The 20,142-nt window shown below is 41.8% G+C and overlaps 1 protein-coding gene across 5 annotated transcripts in view; it reads left to right on the top strand.

Moving 5' to 3' along the window:
• Positions 1-224: 224 nt before the first annotated feature.
• The window catches only part of REEP2 (receptor accessory protein 2), a 55,598-nt gene continuing 35,680 nt past the window's right edge, over positions 225-20,142 (top strand). Inside the window, exons 1-4 of one of the 5 annotated variants that reach the window (XM_077326144.1) lie at positions 225-2,267; positions 2,796-2,868; positions 17,217-17,293; positions 18,328-18,448. In XM_077326144.1, the coding sequence (XP_077182259.1) occupies positions 2,236-2,267; positions 2,796-2,868; positions 17,217-17,293; positions 18,328-18,448 (303 nt within the window). In that variant the 5' untranslated portion in view covers positions 225-2,235. Of the gene's footprint in view, positions 2,268-2,336; positions 2,507-2,795; positions 2,869-17,216; positions 17,294-18,327; positions 18,449-20,142 lie in introns of those variants that run through there. The other 4 variants (XM_077326143.1, XM_077326142.1, XM_077326140.1 and 1 more) reach the window with 4 other exon arrangements.

Genomic DNA, 20,142 nt, shown 5'->3' with positions numbered 1-20,142 from the left:
TGCGCTCCCCCACATGCAACCAACTGGGTACCTAGGGCTCGCCACAGCACTGATAAAACTGTTCTGACCGAGCAGTGATATCAGGGCTCTCTCAGCCTCACCCACCTCACAGGGTGTCTGTTGTGGGGAGAGGAATGGGAAGGCGACTGTAAGCTGCTTTGAACCTCCTTTGGGTAGGGAAAAGCGGCATATAAGAACCAACTCTTCTTCTTTTCTTCAAATGTAAAATCCCTATGCAAAATAATTAGTAGAACAAATCCAATATCAAAAATACATGCCTACACAGTTGCCTTTCTGTTGTCTGTGGCTTTTTAGTAGAAATATATATGTCTAATGGATGTATACTCCATGCTTCTGATGAAGTAAACTCTGATTTTTAAAATTTTACGCTGGAATAAATTTTGTGGGGAATGTAATAATGCTTACAGAGTGAGGCAAAATCAGTCCAGGACATCACTTTACTCCTAATAGTTGGCTAGTAAGGGATTGATGAGGAAGGGAAGAATGCTGGTGCTCTTGAAAGCATATGTGAGTAGCAGTGTTTAAATCAACAATCTAGGGAAACTATTTGTGATCTTTGATAGACATAAAGAGTTTGTACTACAGAAAACCCCTTTGGTCCAATAAAGAGAGCAGACAAAACAGACTGCTCCAAGGGAGGTGTGCTGCCTTGTCATATGTTTTCCATTCCATCTGTAGATATTAATGACTACTTGAGATGTTTTAATCTTGTGGACTTTTATCAAGTACCCTAGTAACTATGATCTGTACCTTTAAAAAATCTTGCTTGTATACTTATTGAATTCTTAGCCCTTCTTTCTGTTACGGTGTTTTTCTTTTTAAAAATCTAAGCAAAATATGGCATATGAAAGATTCAGCTCTAACCACATTCAGCTCTAACCATATCAAAACTCTCATAATCATCCCTGATATTATTGTCCCATTATCATGCATTTCATACACAATGGCTGAGATGTGATTGTCCCTCAGAACTGGCATACTTCGTTTGCATATCTGTTAGTATATGTGAAAGATTCAGCAGTGAAAGTAAGTGGCTAATTTAAGAGTACAGCCTATGGTTTAGTAGTTGTGTAGGTGTACCACAATGTGCTGCAAACCTTGCTGCAAAACAGCTTTTGAACTATACTCTCATACTGTTGTCAAGGTTAGTGTTTAGTTTTTAAAAAGTAAGAGTGCTCATATTTGTCTTACCACTAGTTCTGGAAGGAATCTGTTATGTAGTTCTAAAGGCTGAAATATTTATCATTGACATCAGACACCTAGCTGTGTATTCCCCCTCAGCTTTCCATAACACCCCTGACAATAATAGAAGGGGGGGGGCTTTCTTGGGGACAGTATGAGGAAGATGGGGTGCAGTAGTACTACATGGATGGAATTGTTTCATGGTTTTTTAATGATATTTATTAGGCCTGGGAGGAGGATTCTAAATTTATCTGTGAGTAATGTCATGACCTACTGTACCTGCAGAAGCCCTGCCCTGCCCCCCCCCCATGTCAACTATGCTTACCATAAAGTTTTTTGGGGGAAAGAGAACCTTTTCTTTATCCTTCCATTCCCCAATTCCATCCCCTGCCCTGTCCTCGCACACTGAAATTATGCTACAACTGAAGATTTTAGCGGTGAAGATTTGAAAAACACAATGCTACGTCTGGATTATTACAGCCTTATTATGTGCAAGACTGAGTCAAACCGCTGCTATCTACATAGGATGTGATCAAGACATACACCCTGTAAAAATAAAAAAAGGATTTGCTCCTGCCTTATAGTAGCAAAAAATGCATTGCAATGTCTGAATATCCTTTTAAAGGCACAAACATACATGACTATTCCCAAGGCTACCAGTGCATTTCAGTATTCGGTTGTCCTGTTTTAACAGGTCGCATCATAATCCAAGGTGGACGTTCTACAACCGAGCCAGTTGCTGAAGGGAATATTTATGCCCGTCAGTGGCTGCTGTGGCAGTTTAGGGACTGTCACTGGGAGGGATAGCGCCTGTGCAGGTTCAGCGTCCACACAGTCCAGCGTATTGTGATGCTCCGCCGCGGCTCGGTTTCCACTGACTCGGCGGGGGCTCCTCCCCTTTAAGGAACCGGGGCGGGGCATCGCTTGCTGCAGAAACCTGCCCTTTAAGAGCTTTCCCTTTTCTCGCTGCAGCCGGTGGCCGAAGCCGCTTCCCTAGTCCGTGCTGGCCACCGGAGAAGCCTCGGCCTCGCCATGGTCTCCTGGATCATCTCTCGACTGGTGGTGTAAGCGCGCCGTGGCGGAGGGCGGGAGGCCTGCTCCTGGCCGGTTGCTAGGCAACGGGATGAAGAGAGGGATGGGCCGGGGGCCTCTGGTCAGGGCTTCCTCGCAGCCCGTCCCCTGCTGGATGACCGCTGTTGCCCCCCTCGGTTCTCGCGGCCCACCTCCAGGGGCTGGACTGTGCTGGAGGCGATCGCTGCTGCCCTCTCCCCCTCTCACCTACGTCCAGCCCAGCCCCTCACAGGTGACCAGAGAACTGGACATCGGTGTTGTCCCCCTCTCTCTTCCGCCCGCATAAATGGCTTTGGGCTGTGCCAGGCTGCCGTCTAACGGGCTCTGGGATGCATCAGGAAGGGTGGGTTCAGGGGCGGAGAAGGAAGGGCCATCGATGCTCTGTGTGTAGCTGGGGCCTGCCCGCATGGCGGCTTAGCCCCTGTAGGAGCTAAAGCTTGTGGGGGTTGTGGCCCAGCCCTGGGAAATATCAGTCTCCCCACAGCCCGCACAGCTTACTTTTTGTTTTCCTCTTATAACAGCTTGGTCTTTGGTACTTTGTACCCTGCCTATTCTTCCTACAAGGCCGTGAAGACGAAAAATGTGAAGGAATATGTAAGTGTGAAGCAGTTACCATGCCCTTGCTGTAAAGGCCATCCTATTCCCTTCAAATACTAACACTTCCACTCCTCATGAATATTTAGGCAGATAAAGGGGATTATGTTCCAAAGCAATGCTGTGATTTCTGAAACGCTTTTTGGATATAATATTCAGAAACACAGTTGAGCATCTTGCATGTTTTTTGCACATATTGTTAATGGGTAGAGTAGCAGAAGGCAAACTGAATGCTTACCCTAGTCAATTTAGATTTAACAATTGCATTACAGATCTATGTAAGCACAAAATGATCCAAGTGTCACATGAAAATTCCTTGTGGAGCTTCTTAGAGTGTTTTTGCAAGTGACTTAATAACAGTTTTTTAAATCAGATATCCTTGGTGATGTCACCACTTCTGTAATTTATATTGGCTGTTAAGGTTACAGCTAGCGCAGCCTAGTCTGGAAAATCAATAAAGTGCTTCTAATGATAGGTCATGCAAAGCATAAGGAGGTTGAAATGTGAATGAAAATGGATTTGCAATCAATTTTAAAAGGGTTTTTTACATTCAAAGTTATTCATATATAAGATAATATGAACGGCTTAAATGTTTTAAAATGTAATTTTAAAAAATCCTTCTGTTACTGCTTTCTAGTGGCTCCTGTTTATTTTATTTAGGAAGTTTTCTAAGCTGTCTTTTGAGGGGAGAGGACAGGTGAAATCAAGTAAAATTTCTGAGGTAAATCAATATAAATAACTCTGAGGCAAAGTCAGCAGAGGCACAGATTTTAGTTCTTCTGCTTCAGGGTAATGAAAGTTTCTTAAGCTTTTCACAGTGACTTAAGAGAGGCTTTTGTTCCAGTGTTTTCCTTAAACACTTCAGTACACTTTCTTTGAGTATGTTCTGATTCTTTTGGTTTCCATTAGGCTAGTACACTCTATAGAGTACCCAGGCCCCTTATCTTGAAACACCAGTGCTCATCTTGAGTTTTAAGATCTTCAAAGGCAGTTTCTAACCACACCAGACCAGGGATCTCTGCATTCTTCAGAGCTTTAGTTCCTGTTTGACTAGGTAGGGGATGTTCTCTCTCTAGATCTATCCTCTTTCCTTGGCCCAAATGCCGTCTCCATCTAACTTATCACTCATCCTTACCAACTTTCCTCAGTTCTCCTCTATGTATTAAACTGTTCTCAGTCAAGGCTGAATTCTGAAACTGTCAGGACTTGACTCTTCTCAGTCAGGGCTGAATTCTGAATTATCCTCCTCAGTATCCAGCTCTAAAGTTAATGTTAACCAGTCAGATTTCTTGAAGCAACTCAAGGTGAACCTTCATTGTGAAGATTTGACCCTTCACAGTCTTTTAGCTTGTATGTACAATACGTCTAAGAGCAGTTCGTTACATGCCCCAAATTTTTAGTTTATTGCTTGCGGGAAGATTCTTACAAGCCTCACTTGTGCAATTGGGTGAAGCATGTGAGTGCATTTTACCTTTTTCTTTATTTTAATACCAAAACTCAAACTATGAGATTCTCCTTCCCTCTTAAGTGCACAGTGTCATCATTATAAGCAAGAGTAAAATTTTAAACTCCCACAAACCTTTTGAACATGACAGGAACTTTTCTTTGCTAAGACTGTGAACTCCATCTCTGGTCACCCGTGCAGTTTTTGGCTGGCTCTTAGGATCCATGGCCATGTGCTAATATCCTTTTGTTAAATCTATAGTGGAAATAAAATGTGGTCCCTATAGTTCATCCTCCCTTGACATCAGGTATACATCGGGGACTGTAATCTTGTTTAACCTTCTATAGTCAACACAAAATCTGACTGTCTGATCTGGTTTTGGGGGACTGAAATAATTGTCAAGGCCCAAGGACTGCTTTCCAAAACATTCTCTGGAGTTTCAAGCCTTGTCTGCTGCACTTTCCATACTTGTAACATTCTAGGCAGTCTCTCTGTTTTGACTTCTTCTAGTACGGGGTCTGTTGGGAATGCTGTGACTACTTCTGTACTTTTGTTGTCCAACTGGGACCATTGCCGGGCATGCCCTCCAATTAAGACACAACAGGGAGATTCCATTTAAGCAATGTTTTTATTGCAACAAAGGGATTCCACCCAAAGAGTTTTGAGACCTACCCAAAACACTATGGCTTTATAGTACATGTTAATTACTTTTTCAAGCATGTGTAAATTACCATTTGGTTATACAACCTCTACACGTAGGTCTTTTATGTAAAATACATCATCAGACTATAGCCATAACACGAATCATTGGTCACTACACAGGGTTGGCCTGCTCATTTCTCATATTCTGGTACACCTTATCTTGCATATTTGCTATAGTCTACAAGCTCATATAGTCTACAAGCTATAGTCTACAAGTTTATTGTTATTTCTGATAGTTACAGTCTTGACTAGCATTACGCAAATGTTGTAGCCTTGAGCATGTCTTCTCTAACAGAATAATGGATTTTAGTTTCTAATGTACTAACTGATACATTCTGTTATGCATGTGCTTGATTATTTTAGCTTGCTTAATCTGTTTGTAGCCACCTAAAATGTAAGCTGAAATTGATTCAAAATGGGTTTGCTGTGGTCTATGACTTTTAAGTAATTTGATAGTCTTGGCTGAAGTTTGCTGTTTTTCTTTGTCTAACTTTAGACAATGGGCTTCCACGTGTCCCTCTTCCTGACAGTTAAAACACACTATCCCTACACTTTCTTTCTGATTTGGGTGTGTTCTGCCTTAGAGGGCTGGTTTTAAATGGTTCATCTCAGATTTTTTTGAGGTACTCCAAACTTTATTTTCTTTGATGGGTGGGGGTGGGAAAAAGAGATCCTCTCATTTCCCCTTCTATTTCACATAATAAAATGGTGTCTACATTTACCAGTGTAAAAGTTTTATTCCTCAGAAACCATCTAAATTGTGTTTGAACTTGTCTGTAAAACTTTTACCAAAATTGCTTCAGTTCTTCAAATGTCTGAAATGTCTGTTTAAGGCTCTGTCCAAATGACAACCTAGCCTGCAAACAGCCCAAATCTAAGTCTGACTCTCTTCTTAAAAAGCAAATAATCTGAGGTTTCCTCATCTCTAAGTAAACGTCGTTCAGTCTTCCACAAATTTGTGAGTGCAAACAAATCATTATGTCTTGATCCACATCATCCCCTTTTTGATAAGATAGAAGTTTTTTGTTCCACTGAGGTACTTTCCCCACCTCTCTGTAGAAGCAGCAGTTCTGCCCTTCACTGAATATACTTATAATTTGGTTTTTATACCACCCTGGGCCCACTTGTGGGCTTGGGGCAATTTACGTAATAAGCAATAAAACATAATATTAATGGTCCTTCTCAGCTTTTCTCTCTCTCTCTCCTGCTGTGTCATCAGGAGAGTTTCCAGAGGGGCTGAAGGAGGCGGTGGTCTGCCCCCTGCTGAAAAAACATTGCTGGACCCACAGGACCCAATCAACTACCACCCTGTTTCGCATCTTGCATTTCTGGGAAAGGTGGTTGACAGGGCTGCTGTGGACCAGTTCCTGCCATACCTGGAAGAAACTTCAGTGCTTGACCCATTCCAGTCTGGCTTCTGACCTGTCCATGGGGTGGAGATGGTCTTGGTCGCCCCTATGGATGATCTCTGGTGCCAGCTGGATAGAGGCAGGTCGGTGCTCCTCGCGTTGCTAGATCTGTTAGCATTTGATGTTGTTGACCATGAGTTGTTAGCCCATTGGCTTGCTGAGGCCAGAATATGGAGGACAGCCTTGCAATGGCTGATGTCCTTCTTCTGGAACTGAACACAGAGAGTCGCTGTGGGAGAGGAGCAATTGCGCAGTCACCAACCTGTGTGTGGAATCCCGCAATGGACAGTCCTCTCTCTCATGTTATTCAAAATTTACATGCCCAACTGGTCCAGAGTTTTGGGCCAGAGTCAATATGCTGATGACACTCAGCTCTGTCTCCTAATGGACAGACAGCTCAATTCCACATACACACCCCGGATGCATGTGCCAGTTGTTGTCTGGCTCATGGTCTGGCTCAAGCACAGCTGTCTGAAATTCAGCCCTTCCAAGATTGAGGTCCTATAGCCGGGTAGGAAGGGTCCAGATCAGGAAGTGCATCTTCCTAGCCTGGACAGGGTACAGTTGGAGAACACACCCCTAGCCAGGAATTTAGCGGTGACCTTTGATGCCTCCCTTTCTATGGAAGTTCAGGTCACAAAGGTAACCAAACTGGCATTTTTCTACCTGTACCAAGCAAGCTACTAGCACCTTACCTGGCCCCAGAACACCTAGCCAAAGTGATCCATGTGACAGTCATCTCCAGACTAGACTTCTGTAACTTGCTCTACACTGGCCTGACCTTATCCTTGACCCCAAAATTGCAGCTAGTACAAAATGCAGTTGCAAGGGTCCTCACTGGAATACCATGGAATAGTTGTAGTTGATCAGGTCCTGTGGGTCCAGTACAAAATGCAGTTGCAAAGGCCCTCATTGGAATATCATGTCTGTGCTGTGGCAGCTGCATTGGTTGCCAGTTGTGTTCCGGATCAAATTTAAGGTCCTGGTTTTGACCTTTTAGGCCATTTGTGGTCTGGGTCCAGTGTACCTAAGGAACTGCCTATCTCCTTATGCCCCTAGTATGGCGTTATACTCTGTGAATTTAAACAGGCTAGTGGTCTCTGGCCCAAGAAAGGTCTACCTGGCCTTGATCAGGGTCAGGGCCTTTTTGGCCCTGGCCCAGAGCTGAGGACCCTGACAATTCTGCAGGGCTTGCAAGTTGGAGCTCTTCCACCAGGCATTTGTTTGAGGCTTGGTGGCAGAACATCATTGGGTCCCCCTACCTTCTAGAAGGAAAGTTAGTGTTTCCAGCCATTACATGGCAGGGTAGGGTAGGGTTTGTCCTGGTTTTAAATTGTATTTTATCTGTTGTGAACCACCCTGAACTGGCTGGTATATAAGCCTAATAATAAATTAAAATAAATTTTAGCTTACGGTATTCTTTTTCTGTGTTTGCCTGAATTTTAGCTAATTCTTTCTCCTTATCAACTTCTGTTCTTGCTAGTTCAGATTTCATTCTGATAATTTCTACCTCCTGACTACAATTCTCCTCAGTGGATATTTCCTTTCCCTGTCTATCCCCATGTGCCTCTCTAAGTCTTCATGGTGGTGCCATTTTTGACAGGAATTCTGCTAATATAATTTAATTTATACATTAAAAAACTGTTTATCAATGTATAATTAATTGTATGAATCGTTGTTATGCACCCTGAGATAACCAGGAAGGGTGGGCTATAAAGATAGTTATAATTATATTATTATTATAAATTTATAACATATTTTCTTATAATAGCTTGTGTTTATGCTGGAACAAACTAGCTGTGGGTTTATTTTTTGTATTCTGACACTGCCACCAAATATTAATGCTCCTATTCACTTCCCCCCACCAGAGGCAAGAGTCCCCGTCCCCCCGATTTTTCTTCTTTGCTGAAAAATTCTGACTGTCCCATCCTGTTACAGTATAATATTTTGGCTGTTTGCTCAGCCCAAGAATTTGAAAGAAGAATTGAAATCTCACTTTAACTTTAATGGCACTAAAGATGTTTTTATATTCCAAATTCACAAAATATTTTATTTGACATAGAGGGGAAAGGTCAGGTGAAATCAGAGGTAACATTTCTGAGGTAAATCAATATAGATAACTCTGAGGTAAAATCAGAGGCTTTCCAAAAGGCTGGTAAACACTTTGCAATACCCAAGCCCCTTGATTTGAAATACCAGTGCTTATCATGAGTTTTGACTAGACTCTTAAGATCTCCAGTGGCAGTGTCTAACCACACCAGACCAGGGATCTCGACATTCTTCAGAGCTAAGTCCTTGTTTGATTGGGTGGGGGATTTTCTTCTTTCTTTAGGGCTGATTCTGTACAAGCGGAAAAGACTGAGAGGGCAGTCATATGGAAGCAGAGCAAATCCCCGCCTCCACATGATGCAGCTGCTGGGCAGGCCCCCTTCCAGGCCTGCCACGGATCAGGGCCTCAGTTGCCCTGGGCTAAGGGAATGCAGATTCTTCCAAGTTCCCTTAGCCGCTGCGGGGACCAACAGGGCCTGTCCCGTAGCAGGCCCATGTGGACAGGGCCCATGTGTGCCCTACAGTGGCCCAGAGGGGGCAAAGGATGCTCCAGTTCAGTGGTCCCCAACCCCCAGTCCGGAGACTGGTACCGGTTCGTAGATCAGTCAGTACCGGGCCGCGGCTCCTCCTCGTCATCCTCCCCAGCTGCTGCCTTGGGGACTGCCCTGCCACTCTGCTGCAGGCTCACCTTTGGTGCTCTCCAGCGGCCACCATGGCTGGGGCTCCCCCTCGGTGTGGCACTGCACAGTTGCTGCTGGCAGCGCCCCCCAGCGGGCAGTGGGAAGTCAGGGGCGCTGACGGGAAAGCAAGTGGAGCAGGGGCTCAGGCGGTGGCGACGTCCCTCGTCAAAAGACTACCCCGCCCCAGGCCTCAGTAAAATTGTCAAGCGTTGACTGGTCCCCAGTGATAAAAAGGTTTTTGGACCACTGCCCCAGTTGACTTTGCTGTAGGGCAGACAGGAGCATTCATTTTTATTTTGCAATTTGCAATTTGTACCCTCTTGCAAAATAAAAAGCCCCCCTGCCCCACCTCCCCTCTGTGTGGCCGCCATTGTGCAGAATGGGCCTAGAAGATCTATCCCCTTTTCTTGACCCATGGTAGTCTCCATCTAAGTACACTCTTGACCTCGTCAACTTTTCCCGGTTCTCATATCTGCGTTAAACTGCTCTTAGTCAGGGCTGAATTCTTAAACTGTTAGTACTCGACTCTTCTCGGCCAGGCTAAATTCTGGATAAATTCTCCTCCTCAGTATCCAGTTCTAAAGTCTTTATCTGTTCAGCTGATGCTAACCAGCTGATGCTAACCAATCAGATTGCTTGGAACAGTCTTTCACTCAAGGCCCTTTGTTTCTATGAAAAATTAACCCTTCACAGACTTTTAGCTGTTTGTACAGCACAGGTATAGTCCATCTCAAATGCAATTTCTAAAAAATGTGTAATAGCAAAATAAATTTTAAAGTTCATAGGCAACTTATAGTTATCACTTGTAAAAATACCAATTGTATTTTTGTAATTCAGTGCTCAGGCAATACAATTCAAGTTGTTGGGGAGGATGGATGAAGTGGAATGAAAAATGGTATTTTAGAAATTCATGGAAACTGAAATTAGAGGAATAGGTAGATCAACTTTAAGAAAAATGTGCTTTTACTTGTGTATCCTTTTTTACTGCTGTATACTTCACTGTATAAAATAAAGAAAATGCCTTTCTTACGTAACAAGTTAACTAATATTGAATAAACTGTTATTGAGACTTTCACAATTTTTCATAAACTTCAGTTGTAGGAAAACTGTAATATTGATTTCTTTTGATAATCTTTACCAGGAGGATTTATGAAACATCTCCTGAAAGTTAACTAAGTTGGGTTCCATTTTACAGGGGACATCTCTACTAATTTACATTTGGACAGATATATTTTCTGTATTTATTGAGTGAATCTAATCTTCAGCATATGTGTTTTCACCACCATTTTGGAGAGCTAATTTGGCTGAAGTAGGTGGGGGATTGTTGCTTGCCCCTCTTAAGAAAAGGGTACTTAATTTTTCTTAATGGTGTGGTTGGTTACAATCCATGGCCTGGATATCCATAGAACAATCCAGCAGGGTATAAACACTGGTCTGACTGAGAAGCTGTGCCTTATCTAATCTCAAAGTTACCTGAGTATTTAAATCAGTCACAAGAATGGACCTGAGGACATTCTTATTTTACTACTTACCTTTCCAAATGTACAGTAAACTCTTCTATTGTTGATTTGCTGTCTGAGTTGCCAACTGCTGAGTAAAAAAACTGACCAATAAAGCAAGCACAGACATTTCACAGTGTGGAAATCAGCATTTAATGTTTGCAAATCAAGCTGATCTTAATGACATAGGATCAGGGGATGGTTGAAAAGTCAGCAACCTTATCTGTGTAAGATGTCTTGAGAAGGAGCTCAGAAATTTAACTTGAGCCTTTTGCTTCAGGAGGAAGAAATTTGTTATTGTACCCATCAAGGATGGGAAGAGGAATAGGATACCCTACATACAACTACTTCCTCCTCCTCCTCCTCTGCTAGACTTCATGTCCATCCAGTTTGCAAGGCAGCAATGACTCCTTGCATGCCTGGAGCCTTAGTGACAGCCTCTGTCACCTGGCCCACTGTCACCCACTTACCGCCACTCTATAAAGAGAAAGGAAGAGATTGATTAACTCCCCACCCCTCACACAGTGGCACTGGTTGGGCTTCTTCCCATCAGGCTAAGGCATGGTGATTCAGGTTGCGCCAGGTTCATGTATGACTAAGTCCATATCATCAACCCTCAGCAGCTCAACTCATGATATCCTGGGTCGGTGTGCCCGCCACAGCTGTGTTAGCTCGGGTTCTTGCACATCTGTCTAGGATGCTCTGTGCCTACCTCCTTCCAATCCTTCCTCCTCTCTCTTCCTCTGGCTGAGTGCCAGCACAAGAGGATCAGGAGAGCCCACAAAAGTACCAATCTTCAGTATTGGTGTGTACCTTCAAAACGCCAGTCTTGGTTATAGAAGGTTTAGGTGGATGTGGGATATGGAACATAGTCCTGTGAAACCCTGTAGGACAAGTCTTACAGGGAAGGGTAGTAATAATCTGGTTTCTGAAACCTGGCAAGGTGGAAGTTGAGCCATGGCAAAGCAAATGGTCTGATAGGATATGAAAGTTGATCACTCACAAGGGCAACCAAATCTTGAATTCTAGCTGAAGTCAGAAATGAACCAAAATTCAAAAGAGATTGAATATAAATGCAAAGTGATGTACATTACCCAGGTAGACTTGAAATTCCTGTGACTATCCAGGAATCAGCCTCATCTAGGGAAATCCAATGTTGGAACTTTTAAGAAAGAGGTTGAGACTACAATAACCAGTATAATACAAGTATATAATTGTCTAATTTTCTGCTACAAGATGTGACATTCATCACTCTATCCTGGGCTGAATCTGCACTTACTTTGTTTATTCCTTTGTGGATCCTGCTGAATCCAGATCAATTTGAACTTGGGTCTTCCTCTATGCCCCCCCCCATTGAAACAGAAAAGTGTTCTGCACATGGTTAGGGAAGCTCAGAAGGGGAGGGGGGAGCCAAGCACAGCAGGAGTCTCTTTCTTTTCTTGAAGGGGGGGTTTGAAAGAGGATTGGAGACAGCAGAGGAGGGAGAAAAAAAACAAGAGGTAAATCTCTACCAAGAGAAGTTAGGGCTTCTGGAGCTTCTGCTGAGAGAAGTCAGGGCTTCCCCTTTAAGGCAAACTTGTAGCCTGGGAATGAGGAAGCCTTTGAACTGAAGCCTAGGCCAATCAAGGCTTTTCTATCACGGAGGCTCAGCAGCAAGTCTGGAACTAGCAGAGGCTCGGCAGCAAGTTATTTCAGGGAAAGCAGACAACTGCATGCTTTCTCATGCCGATTTTTGAAATATTGGTTATATCCACTCCAGGATATTGTGGGGAAAAAGTAGGGTCACTCTGGATTGATCATGCTTGTTGCAGAGGGAAAATTTAAAGCACTCAAAATAAAAATGGAAATTGCGTTCACAGGAGATGGCAGGGACTGAATCAATCTGGGATTGGAATAAAAGCTCTGTGCAGATTCAGCCCTGGTCTGTGACTAGATGGATGAATGACATTCATCACTGGTTTAAATAATTTTAAAGGATTGGAAATAGTAATGGACAGGTCTATCCAAAGCTATTCAGGAGCAGTATGATGTTATCCTGTGGGATATCTTTCTTTCTTTTTGGGTTGTATTCTCATTATCTAGCTCAACCTTGACCAAAAATAAGAGGTTTTGCTCCACTCCTTATAATCCAGGAGTGGCTTCTTCAGTTTCACTACTACTGCTTTTCACAGGTAATATTACACATCTCTTTCAATAACATTTACTTCATGAAGGGCCTATCTTCCCAGATTTTTACAGTCAGCCATTATGGATGCATATCAAAAAGGAAACTAATAGCAGGGTCAAGCTCCCTATCTGCCTCTTTGAGTGTCAGTAACAGAAATTTTAAAAAATCTGCCACAAGGCTCTCTTACATAAGCAAAATGCATTTAGGAACATGAATTTTGTTTGTGTTGCCCTTCCTCCAGCAACCTTGTTTGACACATGAGCTATGATGGTGGAGAAAAAGCCATGTAATGTGGGTAGTTCTGGTGAGGTGAAGGAAATGGCTAAAATGGGCTCTTTCTGCATCTTGTACCAAGAAGAGTATTGTTGGTAGAGTATTTATTATTTATTTATTTAAAACATTTGTATACTTTTATATATATCCTAAGGGCAGTAAGCAGGCAAGAGGGGAACTTCTCCTGCTTCCTCCAGAACTTTGTCCTGTGTGTCTTTTTGCTCACACTGTTTCCCCTGATGCCAACATTAGCATCTTATGGGTCAAAAAAGGTTCCTGTGAGGACTGGAAATGTGCACAAATCTACTTCTGTAAATGCATTCTGATTGGGCATTGTACAATTTGATCCAAAGTGGTTAACTGAGAATGGGTGCAAATGAGTTTTTCCACAAAGAACTAAAGTTCTGTTTCCTAGTGGTGATTGAAAGTATTTGGTTTATTTTTATTAGCTGTTAAAACATTTATATACCTTGTGGTTTGTGGTGTCTTCAGCTGTCATCCCACCTGCTTCATAACTTGCAACTTGCTCAGAAACCACAGATTTCTGTCCCAGAAAAAGGGAATGTACTTAGGAACAATCATGCTAACCATTCGAGTAAATTCTAGATTGTAGGAACTGGATAAGGGGTTGTTAGGACAGCTGTCCAGATCAGTTAAAGGAATTGCCAAAGGTAGTTTAGAAACCACCTGGATGCATCAACCTTCAAAGAACAGTTAACCTACCTGGTTCACCCTCACTCTCCCCATACATAGGAGTTAAAAGGATCCGAAAGCCCAATCATAAACACATAATTTTCCATTGATGGTAACAATAATTTATACCAGTTCCTTCAGCTATGGATCATTTTCATCTTGCTCAAAGTAAAAGATCAAACTCTGATTGCGACCTACCATATTATCCGGTCAGCAACATGTTTAGACAGACATATAGTTGTCATAGAGCCCATGAAATGCTGCCCCTGTAAGTAACCCAAGCTGACTTTACATACATACAGAGTATGCCACTGTAATAATGTTTGAAGTACTGAACTGATTTCCCCCCTACTGCATTGGATTTTCTCCTGACTGCCCTTTGGTTTAAAGAAAAGTATGCATTTTTCTAAGCTGCTGTGGTGCCCCTGAATCTTAATGACTTTAAGATCTGAGAGTGTGGAATCAAAAAGCCAAGGACAGGGTTGAAAAACATAACAGGATTTTTACTGTTCTATCTTTTTCTCATATCTCTCTGACCTTCACTTGATTTATTATGAGTAGTTTTTTGTACAGCTATAATAAAGGATGTTCTGTTCAGTATTGCTACATTTATGCTAGTCAGCCTAGAATCAGCATCTAGAATTGTTACAAGCCAGGCTGTTGCTAATTCAGATCTGTTGCTAAAATAAAACTAACCCTTTGCCAGGTTCCCATTACATTTTTTTCTCAAATGGTAAAGTGGTAAGGATTAGGATTCCAAAGTTTCCTTATTATTTGATTCCTTTGCATTCTCCCATTCCTCTTTCCTAACCCCCATCCATCTCCTTTTATTTCACCAATTCATACAAAAGGACAAGTATTTAATGAGAATAAATGTTGTAAACATATAATTTGCATTCCCCCCCCCCAAAAAAAAATTCAGAGCCTGATAGTGCAAGCTTGTTACTCCAATTTAAGTCTGCTGAAGTTAACTGGATTTATACTGGAGTAGCTCTGCATAGGATTGCACTTGATTATTGCACTGCATTTTTACATAGGCCTTCTGCTAAAGACAACTGGGAAATTCCAGTTGGTACAGAATATCGCACTTGGTTACCATCAGGCACTAGAGGGAACATGCATGACACACCCATTCCAATGATTACCAATCAATTACTGGGTACAGTTCAAGGTACTGGTAATTATCTACATGGTTCTTAATGGCCTTGGACCCACATACCTGCAGGATTGCTTCTGTTGCCATGCCACACCACAGCAGTTTTGCTCATCTGAGCAAAGCTTTCTGAGGCTGCCACATTACATGAGTGTACGATTGGTAACTATCTGGTCACACCCATGTTCTATAGTGACTCTCAGCTTGTGAGGAGTTCTGACAATCTGACAATCATTTCACAGCCTCAGTTTCCTTGCACAGATTGATGTAGACAGGTTACTAAATTCAGTGAGGCTTACCACTTGTCCATTAGACCGCTGCCCCTTGCGGCTCATCAAGATGAGCCGTGAGAAGGTAGAAGAACCACTTCAAGAAATAATAAATCTCTCCCTGGCCACAGGGACCATTCTGGATAGTCTGAAGTAAACAATAGACTACTGTCTACTGAATAAATCTTTGTTGGACCCACTGGACCCAACCAACTACTGATCTGTTTCACACCTTGCATTTCGGGGGAAGGTGACTGAGCAGGCTGCCGCAGACCAACTCCTAGTATTCCTAGATGAAGTGTCATAGATCCATTCCAGTCTGGCTTCCAACTTGGCCATGGGGTGGAGAAGGTTCTGGTTACCCTGATGGATGACCTCTGGGGATAGTTGAACCGAGGTGGGTCAGTGCTGCTCATGTTGCTTGATCTCATGGCAGAGTTTGACATGGTAGATCACATGCTTCTTGCTTGCTGCCTTGCCAACATGTGGATACAGGGGACTGCTCTTCTGTGTGTAGTTTCCTTCCTTCACAATCGGGGACAGAGGGTTGCCATCAGGGAAGATAAATTGCACCAATACCAACTCCAATGCACAGTTTTGCAAGGTGTGATACTCTCCCCGATATTATTTAACATCTTTACCTTTATGCACCCTCTCACCCAGCTAGTCTAGAGTTTCAGGCTAGAGTGTCACCAAAATGCTGACGACATCCAAGATATTCTGATGAATGATTGACTAAATGCCCCTCCAAGCTCACTGGCCCAATGCCTGGAGGCTGTGATGTGGTGGCTCAAAGCAAGCCATCTGAAAGTGAACACCTTGAAGATGGAGGTCCTTGTGACTGGTAAGGAAATGACCAAATAAGGAAGCATGCCTTCCCAGGTTGGATGGCGTGCAACTGGTAACTGCACAGTCGGCCAGGAATCTGGGCATGATCTTTGATGCCCCCTTGATTATGGAAGCATAGGTCACAAGAGTAGCACAGCTGGTGTTTTTTCATCTTCACCAAGCTAAGCTACTAGTGCGTTATTTGGCCCCAGAGCACCTTGCTATAGGGATCCATGCAGTGGTCACCTCCAGGCTTGATTACTGCAATCCAAAAATTGCAGCTGGTCTAGAACGCAGCTGCCCAGGTTCTCATACAAACACTGTGGACAGCCCATATTAGACCAGTCCTTCAGCAGCTGCACTTGCTTCCAGTCAAATTCTGGATCCGGTTCAAGGTTTTAGTTTGAACTTCAAGACCATTTGCTATCCAGCCTCTGTGTATCTGAAGGACTGCCTTTCTGAGTATATCCCCCAGAGAGAGCTGCGATCTGCCATTGCCAACCAGCTGAGAGTCCCAGCCCCAAGGAAGTACATTTGGTCTTGACTCAGGCAAGGGCTTTCTCAGCCATAGCCCCTGCTTGCAAGAATGAACTCCCATGGGAAGTCATTGCCCTGACGGAACTCACCAGATTCTGCAGACCCTGCAAGACAGAGCACTTCTGCCAAGCTTACACTTGAGGCAAGCGGAAACCCACCAATACAATCTGGCAAGAAGGGATCCCCTTATTCCCCCCCATCCCTTTCACATGTGCCTATATTAAATTTGTATGTGATTTCAATGAAGTTTTAAATTATTTTGCTTATTTGTTGAGTAATCTGTTTTATTTTTTAATAATATTCTTTATTGTTATATTTATATTTCAATTTATTTTAAGGTGGTACACTGCCCCAAGACAGTGGGCTTGAGAGAGGCAGTAAATAAATAACTAAATGTGCAAAACAGAAAAGATCAGAAGGGCATTTTCATTAAGAGATTATGCAGTGTAATAGAACAGCTGAGGAGGAAGCCTTATAAGGGACAGGATCACAGCCAATAGAACAACTGTTAGTTTGAAACTCTGAATAGCTGACACATTAACATGTGTATGGAATTGGTTTAATGGATTTGGTATCAACCAAGTATTTATTGTAATGTGGTACCTGATGCTTAACTGATTTCTAATAGTATTTTCTGTCTTGCAGGTTAAGTGGATGATGTATTGGATTGTGTTTGCCTTCTTCACTACAGCAGAGACACTCACAGATATTATTCTCTCTTGGTAAGTTTTCTGGCAGTGTTAGAAGGCTACTATGAGCTTCTTTTTTCAGCATTCTTCTAGAACTGACTGCTATGCTTGAAATATAACGACTAAAGTTTTACAATGACTAGATTTGAGAGCTGTGAATGTGGTTTTCTAATGAAGGCCTATTGTGTAATAATAATAATAATATTCCAAATATTATGCTTCATATATTAAAAATAAATTTGCCAAAAATGCATAGTTTATGTCCTCTCCATCAAAAATTTAAAAACATGGTATTTTGAGAAATACACAGAGCATAATTGGGTGTGGGAATTCTTGTTTCAAGAATGATTGAAAAAATTGTATGTATAGATAATTAAAACACAAATCAAATCTTGAAACTTAACAGAAACAAAATATAGTAATAGAAGCCTTTCTTCCAAAAGTAATTTTTAAAGCAGATCTAATTCTGAACAAAATTGTAGATTCTTTCACTGTTACATTCCATGTGTATGTCTTATGTTTTGTGAAATAATATTTTAAGATTTGGGCTCAACAGTATGTATTATGAAAATATTGAGCTGTATTGTACAAACTTACTTGTCTGGATTGATGCTGTAATCTTGCAGTGATAGGTGCATGAAATGGTCAGTAGTTTACATACCCATCAGTAATAGGGTTTAACTTGTTTAGAAGATTTAAGTAGACAAGATAAGCTGGTAGAAGAGATCAGGCATTTAAAGTCACAGGGCCAATTCTTTATACTATTCCTGAAAGTTATAGTAATTTATGACTCCCATATACATGGTACTGCTGCTGGAACATATATATTTGTAAGAGTGAGGGGAAATGCTATGAATGGGGTTTAGCAAGTCCTATGCAGGTAAGATTTCAGGAATGGATGTTCCACTAAGGGCATCTATGGCTTCTTGTCATGTTGAATCTACTCCATATGTAGTGCTCTCTTCTTCCCTTTGCTTATCTCATCTGTGCTCATTATCTAGTCTGTACTGTCAGTCTTCGTCTGTCTTTTGACTTTAGCTTGATTCAAACTTTTCCATCTCTCTCAGGTTTCCTTTTTATTTCGAGTTGAAAATCGCATTTGTGATCTGGCTGCTCTCTCCTTACACCAAGGGCTCCAGCGTTCTCTACAGGAAGTTTGTTCACCCAACGCTCTCCAATAAGGAGAAGGTACTTCCTTCAGCTTGCCCTGTTTGCTAGTCCTGGAAGTTGGGTGACATTCAATTCTGTTGCAGTAAAAATCTTGGTATTAATTATTATGATGATTTCTCATAATGATTTCATGGAAGCTGCTGCTTTTACAGAAGATCTCCTGATATGCAGCCAGCCTGGAACTAAGTTGTGCTTCTTCCTGCTGTTTTCCTTTTGCTCCTTTGCTTTATGGCCTAATTAATTACTTCCTGTTATCTCCTGGCCAATCATGGTGTTACAAATCCATTATTTATTAGTTCTTTCTCAAAGTTGGAAGATTAAAATATGGCATTTCATTTTACAATCACAGCTACTCTTTTTTAATGAATATTTTAGACAAAATTGCCTACAAGATGAAAAAAAAATGTTTACTTGCAAAATTAAATGCAATACTCAATTTCCCTACTCCACCCTGAGTAAGAACCAATAACAACTGATTCATGAATTTTGAGTTCAGCCTCAGGAAAAAGATGTAGTTAATTAGGTTGGAAGCGGACGAAAAATAATAATATAAAGGTACAGAATCCCTGAGAAATAAGTAGTGACCATACTAGATAACTTGGAACTGCAATTATATTTTTAAAATTGTCTCAAGATCTGGAAAAAACATCCGAGGAAAAACAGGAAGAACACTGGAATGCAACATTATCATTCCCTGTTTTGCTCTTTTGGCCACTATGACAAGGATTCTCCACAAGAGCTTTCCCTTGTGTCTGTCATTCTCCCACTGTGGCCAATAGCAGTTTTTAGGAAGTATATTGCTATAGTTTTTTAACAATATAGCAAGAGGGCTGTTAATTGACTTAAAAAACAACAAAAACAAAAACCAGGAGCAGGGGAATGCAAAGTGTTCTTTCCTATCTGCACAGATCCAAAAGTTGCTTTGAGTATGATCTTTCTCAAAAATTAATACCAAAGCGGATTTTAGAAATAATGCAGTGAAGCAAGAGAAAACCTGGAAGGTGGGATGACTGCAGAACAATGTTGTATGGAAGCCTTGGAGGGAGGGACACTGCAGTTTGTTGGGGAACAAAGAATAAATATGGAAGCAGCCAGTGAGTGAATGAGTTGTAGCAATTCTAAACTTAAATGGCTATTATAAAAGCAACTTATTACACTATCAAAGAATTTGTTGCAGAAACTACCTGACAATTCAGAAGAAGAAAAATGTTGACTATATGGACACAATGCTAAACAATGCACTTTTGCTACACTTGGCTCTGTGGGCTGCTTTGTATCAAATGACCTGGGTTTTGGTGAACTTGGCAGGTTGTACATGATTCGTAGATCGTTGGCTCTCCCATCTCTTGAGTGCTGTGACTTTTATTACTTTTTTTAATGGAGTACAGATACTAGAGCATGACACACTTACCATACAGTATTTGCAAAATGCAATCAGAAAAGGATAGTTGATATGGTGTAATGGCTAGAGTATCAGATTAAAATTGGGAAGACCAAATCACATCTGGCTGAACTGAGCCTAGCCTTCTCACTCTGACTTACCCTTCCAATGGTGGTGTTAGGATATAGGGAGAAAGAGATAATTGTATATGTCTTTCTGAGTTCCATGGATCAAAGCATACATTGGGCTCTTGTTTTTTTTTTTTTACATTTCGTTAGAATAATTATAGTGTCCATTAAAGGAGAATAGGACATTCTAAAATAGTTTTGTT

The sequence above is a fragment of the Paroedura picta genome, chromosome 3, assembly GCF_049243985.1.
Source record: "Paroedura picta isolate Pp20150507F chromosome 3, Ppicta_v3.0, whole genome shotgun sequence".
NCBI lineage: Eukaryota > Metazoa > Chordata > Lepidosauria > Squamata > Gekkonidae > Paroedura > Paroedura picta.
The sequence above is the reverse complement of the archived record's forward strand: the minus strand, read 5'-3'. Positions and strand labels throughout refer to the sequence as shown.